Raw genomic sequence first — 19,685 nt, 5'->3', positions numbered from 1 at the left:
CCTACAGCGCTGGAGTCAAGGATTTACATATCGTGGGAGCTAACACTTCCTCTGGAATGGAAAAGAGTTCCTCAAGGACAGATGACATAATTCCCCCTGCTGTGTTTACACTTACACATGCAGGGGAAGGATTTCATTTGCCAGGACCGATCACCAGATCCAGGCCAGAAATCATGGGCCTGGAGACTTATCGGTTCTAAAGTGAATCTGATTGTCACAGCCGCCTAGGGGGTACCCGTCTCCCAGGCGGCAACATGCACGCCCCTGACGTATAGCTACGACGCTTCGCCCAGCCGGGCCAACCTGCCACAGTATAACTGCGGCGGCTGGTCCAGAACTGGTTAAGTGGTTAAATATTGTTGACATTTGTGAAAAGCTAGCCTTGTTAATCAGCTGGAACTGTTTTGACGTTCTTAATTTTAACACCATTACCTAATTACATTGCTCTTGTTAAAGTTTATTCAGTTTGCATATTTTGAACCTTGAGTTACAGAGATGAGAGAGCCTTTACAGCTTACTGCAATTACAGTTATCAAAAATGTCTATTGGGTAAACATTCTAATTATATTAATATCACTATGAACATTCTAAATCTGTTTACAACTTTTATATTTCTTTTATTTCAGTATGCTGTGTTGAAGAAGAATATATTTTTACAAGCCCCCCAAAAAAAAAATATCCACTGTAAAAAAAAAAAAGTGTTTCTATTCATTTTTTATTTTTTTTGTCCTGTGGAAAGTGAAGTTTTTGTTTCAGGATTTTGTCATAGCCTAAATTAAGCCAAAAACTATTATTGTGTTTTTGTTGCTGCCTGTGTCCCTTGTGGAGAAATTTCCCCACACTTCCTATCAGGACAGGAAATTGGAAATCTCACCAACAAGAGTGGGGGGTGGAATGAGCAGCATCCTCTTATGTATCCAAATAGCATCAGCAATGAAGGGAAGTCTCTCAGCTGGCAGGAATAATACACGTAAAGTGTTTATAAAGGCTTGTTATTTTCCCTATAAAAATAACAAACATGGTATACTTGCCTGCTCTGTTGCAGTGTATTTCTACAGAGCAGCCCAGATCCTCCTCCTCCTCGGGTCCCTCACTCCTATTCAGTGCCCCCATAGCAAGACACGGACCCCCGGCTCTGCCCCCTCTCTCCCCTGATTGGCTAGCTGTTATTGGCAGGAGAGGCAGCCAATGGTGCCGTTGCAGTCTCGGCCAATCAGGAAGGAGAATCCCGACAACTGAGACATTTGTGGACATCGCTGGACAGAGAGGAACCTCAGGTAAGTTTTTATGGCGCTGGGGCAGCTGCTGCACACAGAATGCTTTTTATCTTAATGCATAGAAAACATTAAGATAAAAAAACCTTCTGTCTTTACAACCCCTGCAACTCTGAATAAAAAAATCAATACATATACGTTCACTTTATTTTGCTTTAGTAATAGTGTGAATGGATGATTACTTGCAACTTAAAACAGAAAATTGGCTTGGTATCCCTTTTAGCAGAAAATAGAGTTTTAAGCAAATACTTTTTGTAAATGTATAACTTACTCTCTGCTAAATTAACAGCTTTTTTTTTCTCTCTCTTTAGTTCAATTTCGTTGGGCGTATTCTGGGTCCCAGAGGACTAACTGCAAAGCAGTTGGAAGCAGAAACTGGGTGCAAGATCATGGTTCGAGGAAAAGGCTCCATGAGGGATAAGAAGAAGGTATGTTTATACAACATGTAACTAAACAAACATGTTCTTCACCCAGCACCACTTTTCCAGATGACAGCTCCTACACACAAGCAGAATGTCGAGACATTTGCTGGTACAAGAAAATACCATCCGACATTCTGCCCCTGTGTATATTTGGCAATCCGACAGAAGCAGGCCGACCAACTCCTGATCAGCGTGCTCAGCCAATTACAGAGAGGGCCGATCGGAGTGCTCTGGTGGGGGGGGGGGGGGGGGGGGAGAGAACACAACAGCTCAGTGGGGGAAATTGCTGGACTAACCTCACATAGACAGTACAGCGGCTCCCGACCAGAAAAAAAAAAAACTGCAGTGTGTACCAGGCTTAAGGCGGAGTTCCGCTGAACAAAAAAATCTAAAAGTCAGCAGCTACAAATACTGCAGAGGGGCGCTTACCTGTCCAGGGTGCCCGCAATGTCCTCACCCGTTCCTTGCCTCCCGGGTTGAGACACCAGCAACTTCAGTAAAGGAATCGGCCTGTGTGTCCTGACTGGTCCCTACTGTCTTCTGGGACCTGTGTGTCTCCCAGAAGACAGCGATGGGGGGACGGAGGAGGGGCCAGACATGGCATAGATCACCGCAGATTCTGCCTGAAGGAGCAAATATCTGTATTAGGCATCTGCTCCCCCCTCAGTTACCAAATGTGACACAGCAGGGTGGGAGGAACCGGATAAGCGGAAGTAAAATTTTTGGATGGAACTCTGTTTTAAATGAGAGCAGGATAGAAGTTTTTAGACAAGTTTTCATGTGTTCTAGTTGACTTAGCCAATATCTTTTATTTTGGGCAAGCAGATAACATTATCAAATATTTACATTGAGAATTCTAAAAGGCTTTTTTTTGGCTTCAGCAACACCTTGGCTAGAAGGAAGAGAAAGCTGTAGCTCTTGTTTTCTCTGTGACAGCATTTGTGTTCTGACCAATATCACTAAATCTTGGCTCATTTTATCCTTTTAAAAGAAAACAGAAAACACGATTTTAAATTGAAAGTATAGAATGTAAAAAATGCAAAATAAAAAGTGCTGGAGCCACACTTTAAAGTGTGTGTGTGTGGGGGGGGGGGTGGGGGGGGGGCTACAAGCAGGTATAAAATGCACACGTCAAGAAGTGCCTGCCTGTATCGCTAAGCTCTCGTTGCTCTCTACTGTATGTGCAGAAATACCTGTCTCTTCTGATGAGGCAGCGCTCCAGCACTTCCGGTAAGTGACACGGAATGCCTGCTTCCTACTGCCTCCTACACATTCCTATTGACCAGTCATAGGGATGTGCTGATAGCAAGCATGAGGAAGTAAGAGATGTTGGTGTTTTGCCAGTTTAGAATGGCCTGGCCTTTGGGCACTTAAAACAGGACTATTATCAAGTTGGAGATATCAAATTATGTTGAAATTAAACTTCAGACATTTTTAAAACTTGTATGTCTTGCTTCCTGTTCAAAGTGTAGATATTTCCTTTTTACCTGTATGTTCTGTCTAAGCAGCTCTAGGGATACAGCTTACCTGTAACAAAGTGTCTCATATCTGGGTGGCTGCTGTATAGTGTAGAAATCTCTTCCCACAGCTCTAATCTTCTGGCGCTGGGGAGGACATCAATCGCTGCAAGAGTTGCACGGCTTGCCTGCCTCTTCCTTCATTCTTGGAAGTTGTGTTTTTTACAAGAATGCAAAGCGTTCTGTGATTAGAGGGGCAGATCCTTTTTTACATTTGCCCATCCTCCATTCTCAGAACGCTTTACATTGTAGGAAGGAATAGTTTCAACAGTTGAAACCCCTGAAGCAATGGAAGATTAGCACTCTGGGGAGACGATTTTTGTACAATATGCAGCAGCCAGCCGGGCATTGGACACACTTTTACGGGTAAATTTCTCCTTAATGCTGTAAAGTGAACAAAAAAATAAAAAAAAATAACCAAGCTAGTACAATAGAAAAGGTATAGTACCTTTTTTTTCATCAGTGCTTTTTTGTTTTTCTTTTATTCTCATTGGAAGAGATGTTCTTTGGTTCCGGAGACCCACCGAAGACACAACAATAACTATTAAACATTTTCCACTGTTTGTAAAATAAATAAATTAGGTTAAATATGCATCTTGGCATTAGCTATATTCTGTTAGAATGACCCATCTAGCAGATCTGTGAAATTCCATGAATAACTTCCTGATGCATTTTTTAAGTAAATGTAGCTAGCTGGTGTGTATAAAATAGGATTAAATTGATTTTTTTATTTTTTTTATTTTTTTTTATAGGTTAAATTGACTTTTTTTTTTAATAGATATTTTTACCTTGGACATCACAAAGTATTCACTGTTACCTATAATATATATGTATATATATTTGCCAGTTTAAGATTTTCTAAACATTGCCATGTTGCATTTTTCTTTTTAAATGTCCAGCCTACTGTATTTGTCCTAATTGGTCATTATTACTGTTTTGACATGCTGCATGCAGGCTGTCACCAACATACTAGAATGCAGTATGTTGGCTTTAAACAAGGTAAGTAAATGTTATTTCATTCAAAATGCCTTTTTCATTTTAAGACCAAAGACAGCTTGTATATAATACCAATTGTGTTTGTGAAAAAAAAAAAAATGGGATTGATTTACTAAAGACAAATATCCCATGCTCTCCAAGTGCAGTTCTAGATCTGAGGTCTCAAACTGGCGGCCCTCCAGCTGTTGCGAAACTACAAGCCCCATGAAACATTGCAAGACTGACCGTTACAAGCATGACCCCTACAGGTAGAGGCATGATGGGACTTGAATTGAAAGCTGGGGGGCTGCCAGTTTGAGACCCCTGTTCTAAATCTTATTAGAGGGGAAGCTTTGCTGATTTCTATCATCCAGTCATGTGCGAGCAAAAATCCTGTTTTTTTTTTTTTGTTTGTTTGTTTTTTGTTTTGTTTTTTTCCCTTGCATGTGGTATTCTTTGCAAAGTGAAGCGCTCCCCCCCCCTCTCATAAAAATGTTTTATTCAATATGAAAAAGTAATCGGACAAAACGGTACAATCGGTATATGAAGTCGCAGTGCTAGCTTGAAATTGCAGTAATCAGATACAACATATGAGAACAGCCTGGGATGAATAGGCCAGGAACAAAACATGTGATTAAGACACAAGAAAAGAAAGAAGAAAAAAAAGGGGGGATGTAATGGTAGTTCAGGTCGAAGGTCACGCGTTCGACCATGAGAGAGGGAGGGGAACAGTTTGAGAGAATATGGGGGTGAGGACAAGAAAGAAAACAAAAAAGAAATGAAAGGGGGGGCGGTGCGTGTGGGTAAGGGGGCATAGGCTTGAGCTTGAATGAGAAGGGGAAAAGGGAGGGAGGAGACATGGGGTAAAAGGGGGGTGTGTGTTGGTTGACCCGCTTCCCAATTCCTCCCATCCCTTTTAATAAAGTAAGGGCCCAAAACGTTTTTTGCATGTTGTCCCTATGGAACATACTGACTGTATTGGTCGGTGGTTGTAAAATGGGTCCAACATGCCCAAATGTTTGGAAATTTGTGCATTCTTTCTTGAGAGATATGCATCAATTCTTCCATATCTTTTATTTTGAGACTTTCGCAAGCCATTCCCTGATCGTTGGAACTTTTAGATCGCCAGTGTTTAGGTCTAGCCACGTTTACCATGTGTATGCCTAACGACTTGTAGTAATTATTTTTTGCTAATGATGTGCGATGCAAGAGGAACTGGGCTGGAGTATAATCTAGAGTGAATGTAGTGACATGAGTGATGAGTCTATGAACCTCTTTCCAGAAAGGTTGTAGCTTTTTGCAGTCCCACCAAATGTGAAGCATGGTGCCCTCCACCTTCTCGCATCTCCAGCATGTATTCGGAATGGTAGGGGATAATTTGTGAAGGTGGGATGGAGTCCTATACCATCTAGTTATCACTTTATAGCAATTCTCTTGGATGGCAACATTTAGTGAGCATTTGTGACCAAATTCGTACATAATGTTCCATTCCTCTTTGGTTAGGACTGTTTGTAAATCCCTGTTCCATGATGCTTGCGAGGGGTGTGGGTCATAGGTGGACTCCTCCGAAAGGAGGGTGCATAAGAGGGATATAAGATGTCTTTGTGGTATTTTGCGATGGCAGAGGGACTCGAAAGGTGTGAGTTGTCTCGTCCAGTTAGTTTGGCGAGTATGGGTCATAAAGAAGTGTTGGATTTGCCTATGGGTCCAATAGGGAAATGAGGCGGTCCTAGCGATAGTGTTTTTTTCTAGAGGGATAAGGGTCCCATTAGAGAAAAACTGGAAGGCTAGTACGTCCTCAAAGGTCCATTCAATCACCTGGAGGAAAGGCAGGGTTTCCTCTGTGTGGTTAAGGGGCCCGGAGTAGGCGCAAATGTCCCAGATTATGAGGCTTTTCTGATTGCCAAGAGCGGAGGGGTAGATGAGTGGATGGGATGAGAGGGTTGGTGTCCAGTGTTTGGGAGGTAGCCAGGGGAATAGGTGTAAGGGTTTAGGCGAGAAGGAGTTTTCAAGGTATACCCATTTATTTTTTAGAGTATGTATAGTCTACACTGCGATTCTGGTAAGGTGACACACTGTTGTAGTACTTGTGTAGGTCCGGCAGCCCAATAACCCCTTTGGTTTTATGTAATGTGAGGCGGGTGTATTTAATATGCGGTGGGGAGTTTTTCCATGTAAAAGTGGAGCAGGCTTTCTGTTAGATGGCAAAAAAAACTTGGTGGTAGAAGTATCGGGACAGTCTGAATTAAATAGACTATACATGGAAAAATTATAATTTTGATCAGGGCTGATCGGCTGAACCATGAGACATTCAGGCCCGTCCAGTCCTTTAGATTTTTTTGGGCCTTGATCAGGACATTGTGAAAGTTTTTCATATAGAAGTCCGGTATGTGATTGCCTCCTTTTCCCATTGGAATGGGAAGGATTCTTGGCAGTGGGTTACTTCTTGTGGAGGGAGGGTGATGTTTAAGGCATGCAATTGTGTGATTGATTTTGAGGTTGGGTAAGATACCAAAGGCGTCAATATCTTTGAGAAGGTTGGTCAAGGTGGTCCGAGGAGATTTTAAAGAAAGTAGGATGTCGTCAGCGAATTCTGCGACCTTGAATTCCCCATCTTTCACAGTCACTCCTGGTCTGTCAGGGTTGTTTCTCAGCTTGTTGACGGAAGGTTCAAGAGTCATGTATATTAGGGGAGAGAGGGGGCATCCTTGACGTGTGCTGTTCCTAATGGAGAAGGCATTCTACTGGTGTCCATTGACCCTTACAGCCGTGGTGGGACAGGAGTGTAGGGGCATCATTCACAATAGCATACAAGTCTCAAGCCTTAAGGCCGCGAGTACTTTGCGCATGTACTCCCAGGACTCTGTCGAACGCCTTCTCCGCGTCAAGTGAAAGAAAAAATACTTGTGATTTCGAGGATGTCAGCTAATGGTGAATGTTCAGAGTGCAGATGGTGTTGCCCCTGGCCTCTCTGCCAGGGTCGAAGCCCACTTGATCCAGGGAGATGAGGCCAGGCAACAGGGGGAGTATCTTATTAGCAAGAATCTTTGTGTAGTTTGTCTACGTTGAGAAGGGATATTGGTCTATAGCTAGCTACTTGGGTGGGGTCTTTATCTTCCTTTTGGGATGACTGTTATATGTGCTATCAACATTCTACCTGGTGATATATGGGGTCCAGTAGTCCATTGAAAGTGGAGTGGAGTTTAGGAGAAAGGACATCAATAAACTATTTATAATATTGGAGGGTAAAACCGTCTGGATCCGGGCTTTTACCAGTTTTCATTTGCTTGATGGCAATCTCCAGCTCTTCTCCCAAGAGAGGGCCCTCCATCTCTTCAGCCTGTTGGGGAGTTAGTGATTTTGGGCTGGGATTTTGGGATAAAAATTCTATTTATGTGTGTTTCGGTGGGAGTCTGGTTTGTGCGACTAGGCTGTAAGTTGTAAAGCTTTGAATAGAACTTTTCAAATTCTCTTGCAATGTCTTCATTCTTGGCCAAAAGGGTTCCCTGCGCATTGTATCTGGTGAATTGTAGAGGAGATTTTGGACTGATCGGGCAAAAAGGCGTCCGCATTTATTGCCATGCTTGTAGAAAATCCTCTGGCCAAGGATGTAGCTTCACTTAGTAAGTTTACCTAGTTCCTCCAAGAGTAGGGAACGGGTATGCATTATTTCCTGGAGGGTAGATTGTGTGTGTTTGTGGACTATTTCTAGATTTTTGATTGTCTTGGTTAGAGCATTAATATTTGCTTGGGACTCTCTTTTGGCTTTCGTAGCCAAGGCCATGCTTTCGTCTCGGATCACACCCTAATGTGCTTCCCAGAGGAAAATTGGGGATACCTCCAGGCTGATGTGTTCCGCGAAGTACAGGCGGATGCGGGTACGTAAGTATTCTATTGTAGGTTCTTTAAGAAGGGAAGGGTGGAAAGTGAAGCTTTACCGCATTTACTCTATAGCAACTGCACTTACAGTGCACGGTACCGTATTTTCCGGCGTATAAGACGACTTTTTACACTAAAAGCAAACAGCCAAAAAGCGGGGGTCGTCTTATACGCCGGGTATAAAGCAAAGCCGCCTTGTATGCAAGTCGCCCGCTGCATAGCATCCCTCTGGATGCTTACTGAATGTGCGGTAATACTGTATACACCGCTGAGCCAATCCTGGGAAGCGATGTATTCTATTAGAGAATACAAAGCCTGCTCGGATTGGAGTAACCACCTCTGCCAATCCGAGCAGGCTACATACGGTAGCCTGCTCTGATTGGCTTTGAGAGTCAGAGGCGCGGGCTGATGATGTTACAGCCCCTGCCAATCCGAGCAGGCTTTGTATTCATTAATAGAATACATCGCTCGCTGTGATTGGCTTAGCGCGGTATACTGTGAGACAGTGTTAACTCTTACACAAAGCGCTACTGAACATACAGCATTACCGCACATCCAGCAGGCTGACAGACTGGTTGGAAGGGGGTCGTCTTATACGGCAAGTATAGCACAAATCCAACATTTAAAATGGAAGATTAGGGGGTCGTCTTATCTGCCCAGCCGCCTTATACGCCAGCAAATACGGTATATTTGCCTTTAGTAAATCAAGCTTATTGTGGTGGAAAAATTTTGATGGAATTTTTCACAGATAGGAATACTGGGATTTTTGGATATGGAAATTGCTTATTTAATTTTCAGTGATTAAAAAATGAAATTTTGCTGCCATCGTTTTTGCTCTTTGTAATGCCTTGTTAACCACTTCAAATCCTTGAGCATGTCTGAGGTTTCCTGACATTAAAAGTTTAAAACAAGTTCACAGTTGCAGTAACCTCCCACCTTTAGGTAAAAGTGATCTGGGCGATTTGTAGAGCCGCTTAATTACTTTACAGGACTGACAGTATACCACCCCCTTCGTGGTCCCTGGTCGCCCAGGACCGCAACAGTGGCAAGATGGCGAGCAGGAGGGCATTGAGGAACATCTATTCCCTATGTCCTCTGCAGATTCAACCCAGAGAAGCTAAACTGAACATCTGGGTTCAGAGCTGTCCAAAAACCTGGCTTAAAGCCAGGTAAACAGTTGATCAGTCTGTGCTTAATCAGCTGGAGCAGAGGGTAGGGAGAGGCATTAGGGGTCTAATAGACCCCCAGTCTTTCCATGCAGAGTACCTGTCACCTGCGAAATGCTTGTTAACCTCCTTGTGATAGCATGAAAATTAAGCATTGAAAGCATTATTTTAGGAATATGACTTTATGGGGGCTTTGTTGTCAAGCACATTGCAAGGCTATGTTACATTTTACCTTCCAGGAGACTGATATAAGATATTGGTTTGGGTTGTGGACTTAACTTCCTTCACTCCCATTGTACCATTATATAATGTATGTCAGGTATCGTGTATTTGTTTTATGAAGGCTATACTCTGTTGAATGTTGCTAAAAAAAAATATACGTTTTGCAGGTAAAAAAAAGTGCCTGTAAAGCATTGCACCTGCAATCAGCAGATAACGGGTAGAATGCTAGCATCCTGTAGGCTCTCAATACCCTGTCTGCTCGTACCTTCAGTACAGGCAGGCAGTTAATTCAAGTGCGGGAAGAATCAATGAACTATAAAAACGCTCACCAGCGCTCTCGCAGTTCATTAAGAACTGCAAGTCGATGGCCGTTGTGGCAGCACAATGGCCTCTCTGTTTTTAAATTGTGACAGCGTGGGTATTGAGAGAGAATTGAGGTGTATGTCAATTGGCAGAAGCTGGGACAAGTTCAATGTCCCATCTTAAATATGGGCGCTACATTGGTGATCTTATAATCAGGGATGATCCTCATGAGACTGCCCTTGTACCATCTTGTAATGGGAATTGTTACAATATTATTTTACTTGTTTGATAGGCCCCAATACCCTTTTTTCTTTGACTTTCTGGGATCAGGAGAAAAAATTACTTCTAAAACCCATTTTAAGGAGTCGGCAACTAGTAGGTACATCAAAAAAGTTCCCATTGCCCCAAAAGGAAACAGAACATTCCTTCAGCCAGATCTCAAGTATGCAAGATTATAAGGCAATAGCTAGAGTTAGCTTCTAATGCAGATGTTTTTGGAAAAAGGATTCCAGTTATATGAAATCCAAAAGGTGAAAGGTAGGTATATAAATTGAATACCAAAACAAAATAGGGAGAAATCTACCTTCCAGAATTCAGTAGTGGTTTTCACCACGTTTAGTAGCCAATACTAGGCCATTAAAAACATCCTGTCTAAGCACTGGCCCATGCTGGAAGTACAGTGTTACCTGAGAAGCCAGAGACAGTTTTTTTTTTTTTTTCTTTTTTTTTTTTAAGAGTGGATAATTTTAAAAATATAGCACCCAGTAAGTTTGAAATCAATAATCCAGCTTGAGGCGATATCCCAACCCTTTTTTTTTTTTTTTTTAAATCAGATAATTTTTACAAATTATAAAACACAAAAAAGAAAAACAAATACAAAAACAAAAAGCAGCAGCTTTCCCATGTTACATTAGAGAACATATCTTATATTTGTGAGGACATGTAATTATTGCCATTACCTAACCATTTGATCTAATATGTTTTATCCAACAGTACTAAACGAACCCATGTATTCAGGTGTAAATATACATTTCTATTTGTTGGGATTATTGGGTTCATCTCTGCGATGTGTGTTCTCTGTGTGCCATTTTTTTACTTCCCTTTCTGCAAAACCAAGCAGGAGGGGGCAACACCTTCCCCCTAACCAAGAGGATCAGTGTGTACTTTTTTCCTACTTTAAACCATAGGGTAGAACAAACTATATACAGATCAGCCTCTGCAGGTCTCAGTATTGTAGTATTACACCCCTTTAAGGCAACTATATAGGTGGTGTGTTCTGGTGGCTTTCCACCCCTCCTCCCATAACTGGTAGTTTTTTGTTTGTTTTGTTTTTGTCTTTTTCCCCCTGTTTGTAAACAGAGGAAAAATCGCCCATTGCTAAGGCCGAGCAGCTGCTGTGGAGGTTCTACCTCCTAGAATTATATTTTGGACCAGACATATTGGAGCTAGGCCAGGTGTGTCCAACCAAGGATCCCATATAGCCTTGAATTGTCTCGGGCTACCTCAGTGTTTTATATGTGAGTTGTTTTCTAATGAGAGAATCATTCACTGACCCAATCCACTCCGTTAGTGTGGGTGCTGTCGTTGACATCCATTTTCTGGCATCCCAACCCTCTTTAATATTACTGGCACTAACAGATAAAAAAAAAAACTGTAGGGCATGTGCCTTTTATTCAACGTGGACAAAAAAGGTTTTCCTGGGAGTGATCATAGTGTTTCAAATCAAAACAGTTGCCGTATTTATCGGCGTATAACACCCACTTTTTTCTCCCTTGAAAACAGAGGACAAACAGTGCCTGCATGTTATACGCCGATACTATGTTTTACCAACGGGACGGGATTGGGCGGTCCACCTCGGGAGCCACCCATTGGGGGTGTCAAGCAGCCGGCCTTGCCCCTCCTGGCCCTGGGACAGCGATTCCTGCATAGTATAAAGTTGATAAAAAAAAAAATCACTTGCCAGCCCCTTCTACACCACTCCTCCTGTGTCAGTGTCATTCTAGAACAAAGCTTGTATATATCTCAATAGCTCAGTTTTTTTCTGGCTGCTCTCCTCCTCCTGCGCCTCCTCCTCCTCCTCCTCCTAGCTTTAGATTGGAGGAAGAGCGGTCACATGACCATCTATGTAACGTCAGAGAGCAGTCATGTGACCAGGTCAATGGAAAAACCTGAGCTATTAAGGTACAAGGAAGCTTAATTTTACAATAGGCGTGACACAGAAGGAGCAGTGTAGAAGGAACTGGCAGTAATTTTTTTTTCTTAACTGTAGAGAATGCCAGTAGCGCTGCCCCAGGAGACTGGGGGGCTACGAAAATATTTTTTCCTTAAACTTCCCTCTTAAAATTGGGTGTGTTTTTACAATGTTTAATTATAATGTGCTCACTTTTTAACTGCCCTCAAGGTCTTGTTCACACTGGGTGTACAATACTGTGTGCTCATGCAGGGCCATGTTTAACCTGCACAGGTGTTGAGTGCATCCCTGTGCAGACAGTCCATCAATTTCTATTGGGAGGTAGTGACTGTATGGACACATCGGCTGTATCTCAATAGATATCAATGGGACTGCCTGCACGGTGATGCTCAGAACACAGGCATGCGGTATTGTGCACCCAGTGTGAATGATGCCTTGGGGACAAGTTTATTTTTAAGATTACCTACATATATATTGTTAGTCAATATGCCTACACAAAAAATACAGTATATATGAGAGAGGAACATATTCTCAAGGGATTGACCAAGGGAATAGGAAGGAGAACAAAGAGCTATAGTAGCAACTAATAGTGCTTTGTCTTGCCCAAATATTCAATATATCCGAATGGATCGGAATGGCTGTTGAAGCTGAAACAAAGCCTTTGAAAGACAAGTGGCAATCAATGAGAGGTTAGCACAGAGGTAATGTGAGCTGATGAAGTATTTTGAAAGTGATGAAATGGAAAGATATTTGACTACAAGCTGTATGCTGAAATTGTGATATAACCCTAAGGTCCAGAAAAATAGACGATGAGTGTCTTAATTCACTGACTGTCTTCATAGCCCACAGTTAGCGAAAATGCCAGACCTCAGCATGTGGTGCAGTTGTGCTTGCTTCACAAACATTTCTTTGAGGATGCATGGTGGCTCAAATATCTTAAGAATGTTGCAGAGTATTTTTCCTGACTTTTAAATGTCAGGTGGGAAAAAAAGGATCTAACGATTTATAATTTTTTTATTTTTTTTTGGTGGGCTGTACTTTACAGTATATGTAAACCTAATCACTAAAATCTCACATAAGCTTCAACACATTAAAGCAATGTGAAAAGTATTTTTTTTAGAATGTTAAACTTGTAGTTTTCATTAAAATACCTGTTGATCCTTCCATGAAGGTTCTTGTTTGAGCACTTCCTGTCATAGGGTGACTGGAAGGTTTCCTTTTATAGCCTTGTGCTTTCCCAATAAAGACTGCAGGTGACTATAAAGTGATAAGTTGCTGAAGTGCATGTAGATAACGGGGAAATCTGTTACATATCAGCATTTCAGAGGGTGAAAAAAAGTAAAGGCTGTAGTTTATAAAAAGAATACAATAAAAAGCAGATGGAGCGCGCCCGCAAGGTAACCCCCTCAGGGGAGCGCTTCTCCAAGGGGGTCATCCAATGCGAGGAGAAGCCACAGAGGGACCCCAGAAATGGATGTTTGGGGTCACTGTGTGCAAAACGAGCTGCACAGTGGAGGTAAGTATGACGTTTGTTGTTTAAAACAAATAAAAAATGATCCTTTAGTATCACTTTAAAGTGGATCTAAAGGAAGAAGTTTTTTTCATTGTTTACCTTAACTGCTTCCCGACCGCCTCACACAGATATACTGCGACAGACGGGCATGTACAGGCAGTTTAACGTACTTGTATGTCGCAGTTTAAGAGGTGGCTTGCGGGCGTGCGCACCTGGAGCTCCGTGAGCGGGGATACCTGCGATCGTCTCACGAAAAGGAAGAACAGGGAAATGCTAATGTAAACAAGTATTTCACTGTTCTGCCTAATGATACTGATCACAGCGCCCTGTGATCGGGAGCAGTGATCAGTGTCATGTCATACACAGCCCTTCCCCCACACAGAATCACTCCCTAGGACACACTAACCCCCTACTGCGCCACATAGTGGTCAGCTCCTTCACTGCCAGTCACATTTACACAGTAATCAATGCATTTTTAATTGCACTGATCGCTGTATAAATGTGAATGGTCCCAAAATCATGCCAAAAGTGTCCAATGTGTCTACCATAATGTCGCAGTCCTGATAAAAATCGATGATCGCCGTCATTACTAGTAAAAAAAAGAATAAAAAAAAAATGCCATAATACTATCCCCAATTTTGTAGAAGATATAACTTTTGTGCAAACCAATCAATAAATGCTTATTGCCATTTTTTTTTACCAAAAGTATGTAGAAGCATACCTATCGGGAAACGTTTTTTTTTTTTAGATTTTTTTTGGGGGGGGGGGGGTATTTATTATAGCCAAAAGTAAAATAAAGTTGTTGTTTTTTTTCAAAATTGTCGCTATTTTTTTTTTTATGGCGCAAAAAATAAAAAACGCAGAGGTGATCAAATACCATCAAAAGAAAGCTCTATTTGTGGGAAAAAAAATCATGTCAATTTAGTTGGGGAGCCACGTCGCACGACCATGCAATTGTTAGTTAAAGCGACGCAGTGCTGAATTGCAAAAAAAAAGGTGCTCTGGGCTTTGGCCAGCCAAATGGTCTGGGGCTTAAGTGTTTAAAGTGGATGTAAACCCTCACCCAGTAAAGTGAACACATCTCTCTACATAAATTTTACATGTATATTCACTGTCTTGCCCTTTCTACATTCTTTAGAAAGTGCACATCATGCTACAAATCTTGCTTCCTTATTCAGCAGTGTTTGTGGAGTCTGGGCATACACTGTGTGAGAGCTGATTTGGAGGAAAGACTCCCCCATTCAGAGGACCAGAGAAACCTGCAGAGCTGCAGTCTGAATAGGCAAGGTCTTTGCTTATCTATCTCTAGGTTCCCTCCCTGACTCAAATTTCAAGCTGCTTTTATCTCGCGTTTTGGAGAACGTGTCAGAAGTTATGCTGATAACAGAGGAACTGAGCGGCAGAAAGGCACTGGCACTCAGAACTTTGAAGAGAGATAAGTAAACGATACACAGGTCAGATTTCATGAATGGTGTTTACAAACACTTTAATGCATTTTTATACAATGTTATACACCTCCTGTGTGTTTGTTTTTTCTTTGCTACTGTTTAGTAAACTAGGTGAAGTATTGTTTTTGTGTGTAATTAATCTAGTCGGAAAGACACGGTTATTGAAAAGAAATACAAAATTGTAAGATAACACATCCACAAATTATACATGTTTCAGCTGATCTCCATGATCGGGGATGGCGCAGCATTCATTTTTTTTTTTTTTTTTTTTTTTTATATATACACATTTAAGTGATTTTTATTCACACGCTTGTGCGCAGATCATCACACACCCACACACAAATGGGTAAATGCACATAAAAATAAAATGCATGCACTATATGGGAGTTTTTACCCGACTAAAGATTTGTGTTTGTCCATTCAGTCCTTAGATTTACACAGCCCTGTTACATAGTTAAGTGGATGATACCACGTTCTCTTATGCCTAGTAAACACCAGTAGTTTTTATTTATTATTATTTTTTGTTTTGTTTTTTCGTTTAATCCAGGAGGGCTGAACGAAACAAAAACTGACAGCTCAGGAGGAGCCACTGTTCTAATTATCCAATGTTAGTAATGTGGTCTTCCCTGCTGTTCTATTGTGTTCTGACAAGGGGACGGTCCCCCTGCCAGAACACTCCAGACAGCACTCAGCCATTGGCTGAGAGCACTGATCGGGAGCCAATCGGCAGACCTTTTGTACTACAGTCTGTAATCACTTTATTAGCCTAGTAATTAATTTTTTTTCTAGTGTTTGTGTGTGCATGTGTATATATAGATATATGTGTGTGTATAATATAATATATTGTGTGTGTGTGTGTGTATATATATATATATATTATATTATATTATATTTTTCACACTTTTATGACTCCACTAGGAACATTTTTTATTTCCCATTTGTATATAATTTTTTCGTGCCTCGTGTGTTTACAAATTTTCAGGTAAAGCTTTGTATTAAAGTGAAAACATTCCATAAAAGACCGTTTTAGAGCTTCTGTTCTCTGACCTGCTCGCTTGCTGTATTCACACGCAGCAGGCAGCTGCCAGAGAGGTAAACCCCAGCAGTTTCCTGTCCGCCAGCTGTCCGTTCTCAGTTAGTGGGTGGCATGAATTTTATTTGAAATGTACCAAAGTACACTTCATGTTACTGTACAGCAACAAAGTCTGCTCTGCTGTACAATGACATGAGATCCTGTACGTTGCATAGTGATAAAATGTAGCATGCCTGCATTTTATTGCAGCTCCAGGCTGCATTGCAGTGTGAATAGGACACTTCGAAAACAATTGTGTTATTGTAATTTAAAACTCTGGTCACCCCATATAGTGTGAATTCAGCCTTACTCCAGGGCTGTGAAGTAGAACCTCTTCAGCTTTACTGCATGTGGTATCCTTGCCCATGGACTAGCAATGCAGTCTGTAGGTTGGGGAATGGCAGGTTTTCTGACTACGGTTTTGCTTTGTGACTTTTTTTTTCTACCTTTTGCAGTCAAATTTTAGAAACCGCCACAATGTTTGTGTTTCCTTCCGACAGCATACCCGACAAGAATAAATTTGTAGCTCTACATAAAGATGGCATAAGCTATTAGAAGATTGCCAAGAGCCTGAAACTGTCTGCAGCATGGTGGCCAAGACCATACAGCTGTTTAACAGGGCAGTTTCCACTCAGAACAGACCTCGCCATGGTTAACCAAAGAAGTCGAGTGCACGTGCCTCGCGTCATATTCAGAGGTTGTCTTTGTAAAATAGACCTACAAATAGAATGCTGTCAGCAGGTTGAAGGGGTGGGGAGTCGGCCTGTCAGTGGTCAGATCATACGCCACACACTGCGTCAAATTGGTCTGCATGGCTATCATCCCAGAACGAAGCCCAAAGATGATGCACTAGAAAGTCTGCAGTTTGCTGAAGACAAGCAGACTAAGGACATGGATTACTGAACCCATTCCCTGTGGTCTGATGAGACCAAGATAAACGGATTTGTTTCAGATGGTGTCAAGCGTGTGTGGGTGAGTACAAAGACAAGTGTGTCTTGCCTACAGTCAAGCATGGTGGTTGGGAGTGTCATGGTCTGGGGCTGAATGAGTACTGTCGACACTGGGGAGCTACAGTTTGAGGGAACCATGAATGCCAACATGTACTATGACGTACTGAAGCCGAGCACGATCCCCTCCCTTTGGGGACTGGGCCGCAGGGCATTATTCCAACATAGTGACCCATTCAAGATGACCGCTGCCTTGCTAAAGATGCTGAGGGTAAAGGTGATCTCTGGGACATCCTCAAACTGAAGGATGGAGATGTGCAAGGTCTCTAACATCCACCAGCTTAATGATGTTGTCATGGAGGAATGGAACAGGACTCCAGTGGCAACCTGTGATGCTCTGGTGAACTTCATGCCCAAGAGGGTTAAGGCAGTGGTGAAAAATAATGGTGGCCACACACAATAGTGACACTTTGGGCCCAATTTGGGCATTTTCACTTAGGGGTGTACTCACTTTTGTTGCCAGTGGTTTAGAAATTAATGGCTGTGTTATTTTGAGGGAACAGCAAATTTACACTATTATACAAGCTGCACACTCAGTACTTTACATTGTAACAAAGTGTAATGTCTTCATTGTTGTCACATGATAGGATATAATAAAATATTTACATAAATGTGAGGGGTGTACTCACTTTTGTGAGATACTGTGTGTGTACCTTTCCTAGTTTCTGCGAATCCGTGTTATGCAGGTGTTAGGACGGAGACAGTTTTTTTAAATTTTTTTTTTTTTTTTTAAGAGTGCTTTAACGTACAATGTACTTACTAAGCCTTGAGATCTTCAACCCTTTGTCAGGACAGACAATATGCACATCTAGTACAGACAGTTATAGTTATGGTAAACGTAACTACCCAGCCCCCTCATTAACATTACTCAGGGAATAGATATATAATTTTTTTTTTTCTTCTAAGTTATGCAGTGTGTATGGGAGCATGTAGCAAATATAAAGTAGGTGTTATCCCTATTGGGTTGCAAAAGTGGAAATACATTCCCTCCTGCAGTTACTGTAATATGTAGATAGTGTGCTCTTTCTTCATCATTTACCAGGAATAATGCATGAAGTGTTCTGTATAATTCCACAGTGAGCTGTATTGTATGGATGCCTCACTCAAGCTCCTCTGGGTATACAAATATTGTGGTGACAGAGAAACAATTCTTATCCCAATGTGTATTTTAGATTGACTTCTTAATCAGCTCATGAGATGAAGTCCCGCAACACTTCATAAAGCCTTTACAGAATTTTCTATTGCCTTAAAGAAAACATTTTCTATTTTCTTACAGAAAACATAACCAAGAATAGATTTTGTTTTTTGTTTTTAATGTATTGATGAAGTGCCTTTATGTTTGGAGTAATAATTACATGTGTATGAGCACAGCACAACTTGGACATGTAGACAATATGTGGGTAAAATAACCAGATTTTATTTATTATATTTATGCTTTAGTATGAGTGCATCTTTGACTCGTGAGTGAATGTACCTCACCATATAGATCATTTCTGCCTGATGCACATATGTCTAGACTCATCGATGGTTAGCTTGCCTCTGGGCACACCTGAAAGAATGAGAAGCATTTGAGGATATCAGGAGTCAGTGGTGAAGTGTCAGCCAGTATTGACGATGCTTTCACCACAGAAAAATTCCTCTTTGAAGTATGTGTACACTGGACCCTCGAGTCAGTAAATTCGCACCCAAGTGAGCATATTTAACATCCGTGACTACCACTGGTTTTCACTTTTATGTGTTCAGTACAACATGGTAAACCTTTTATGTAATGCGATTATTTTTGTTTTAACTTTACTGCTTTGGCAGGATAGAAAATTTTATTTCCCAGATTCTGCCATACTAGGAGTTTGACTTAGTCACCAATTCTCACTGGTGCGATACGGGAAACCCTGCAATTCAGTGGCGGTTTCCACATTGCACCTGAATCGCACATTGATTCACGCTGACATCTGTAAAGCGTTGGGGGTGTCAATGTTAATTATACCCCCAGATCGGTTTGCAGATCCCAGTACAAACTGTAAAATGGTGCAGGAATCAGATTGCCTGGATGTGAAGACCCATGAGATCTGATTCCAGTGCAGACCAAAAAAAGTGTCCTGCACCATTTTGGTGCGAATGCTATGTGATTTCAGCCATACAGTTTGTATGACTGAATTCGCATCGCACAGACCACATGTGATTTGAAAAGCAATGCGGTGCAAATTACATGCGATGTCTGTGATCGCAGAAGTGTGAACCCAGCCACAGCTGTGCCATTCGTACATTTTACATCTGTCAGTGAATGTAAATGGATGATCACCATTTACATTTGTCTACATCATTGTCTGTTTTTTAACTGGAACAAGGCTGCATTGTATTATGTTTAGACGGATGCAAACTGCACCTACCACCACTGACCCCCTCATCCCTCATGCCAGTCAAAATGACAACTGGTACTAATTCTACGTGTCATATTTTGCACTGTATCTCTGTAGGACTAGATCTATTCATGTGCATCACAATTATGCTTTTGAATAATAGTGTGCATAATGGAATTTGCGCTAAACATTATAAATAAACTGAAAAGTTGTTTTTGTTTTATAGTTAATTTTAGAGCTTGTTCCAAACTATAAAGATAGATTGTATTAAAAAATATACATGCTTATTAGCCATGAGTGACCTAACCTGATCAGTTAAATTGAGAAGAACACAGAGCT

General features: G+C 41.5%; 1 protein-coding gene across 14 annotated transcripts in view; it reads left to right on the top strand.

The window, feature by feature from the left end:
* QKI (QKI, KH domain containing RNA binding) overlaps window positions 1-19,685 on the top strand; it is a 249,497-nt gene that overhangs the window by 104,245 nt on the left and 125,567 nt on the right. For 8 of the 14 annotated variants that reach the window (XR_013276691.1, XM_077486646.1, XM_077486645.1 and 5 more), the window contains exons 3-4: window positions 1,586-1,702; window positions 4,168-4,212. Coding sequence is in view for 13 of the 14 variants with exons in the window: in XM_077486646.1 (XP_077342772.1) it covers window positions 1,586-1,702; window positions 4,168-4,212 (162 nt within the window). In the remaining variant the exon portion in view is untranslated. The remainder of the gene's footprint in view (window positions 1-1,585; window positions 1,703-4,167; window positions 4,213-19,685) is intronic. The other 6 variants (XM_077486649.1, XM_077486647.1, XM_077486655.1 and 3 more) reach the window with 1 other exon arrangement.

This window comes from Lithobates pipiens, unplaced genomic scaffold, assembly GCF_037356315.1.
Source record: "Lithobates pipiens isolate NorthernLeopardFrog02 unplaced genomic scaffold, aLitPip1_a1.2 Scaffold_18, whole genome shotgun sequence".
In the NCBI taxonomy this organism is placed as follows: Eukaryota; Metazoa; Chordata; class Amphibia; order Anura; family Ranidae; genus Lithobates; species Lithobates pipiens.
The sequence above is the reverse complement of the archived record's forward strand: the minus strand, read 5'-3'. Positions and strand labels throughout refer to the sequence as shown.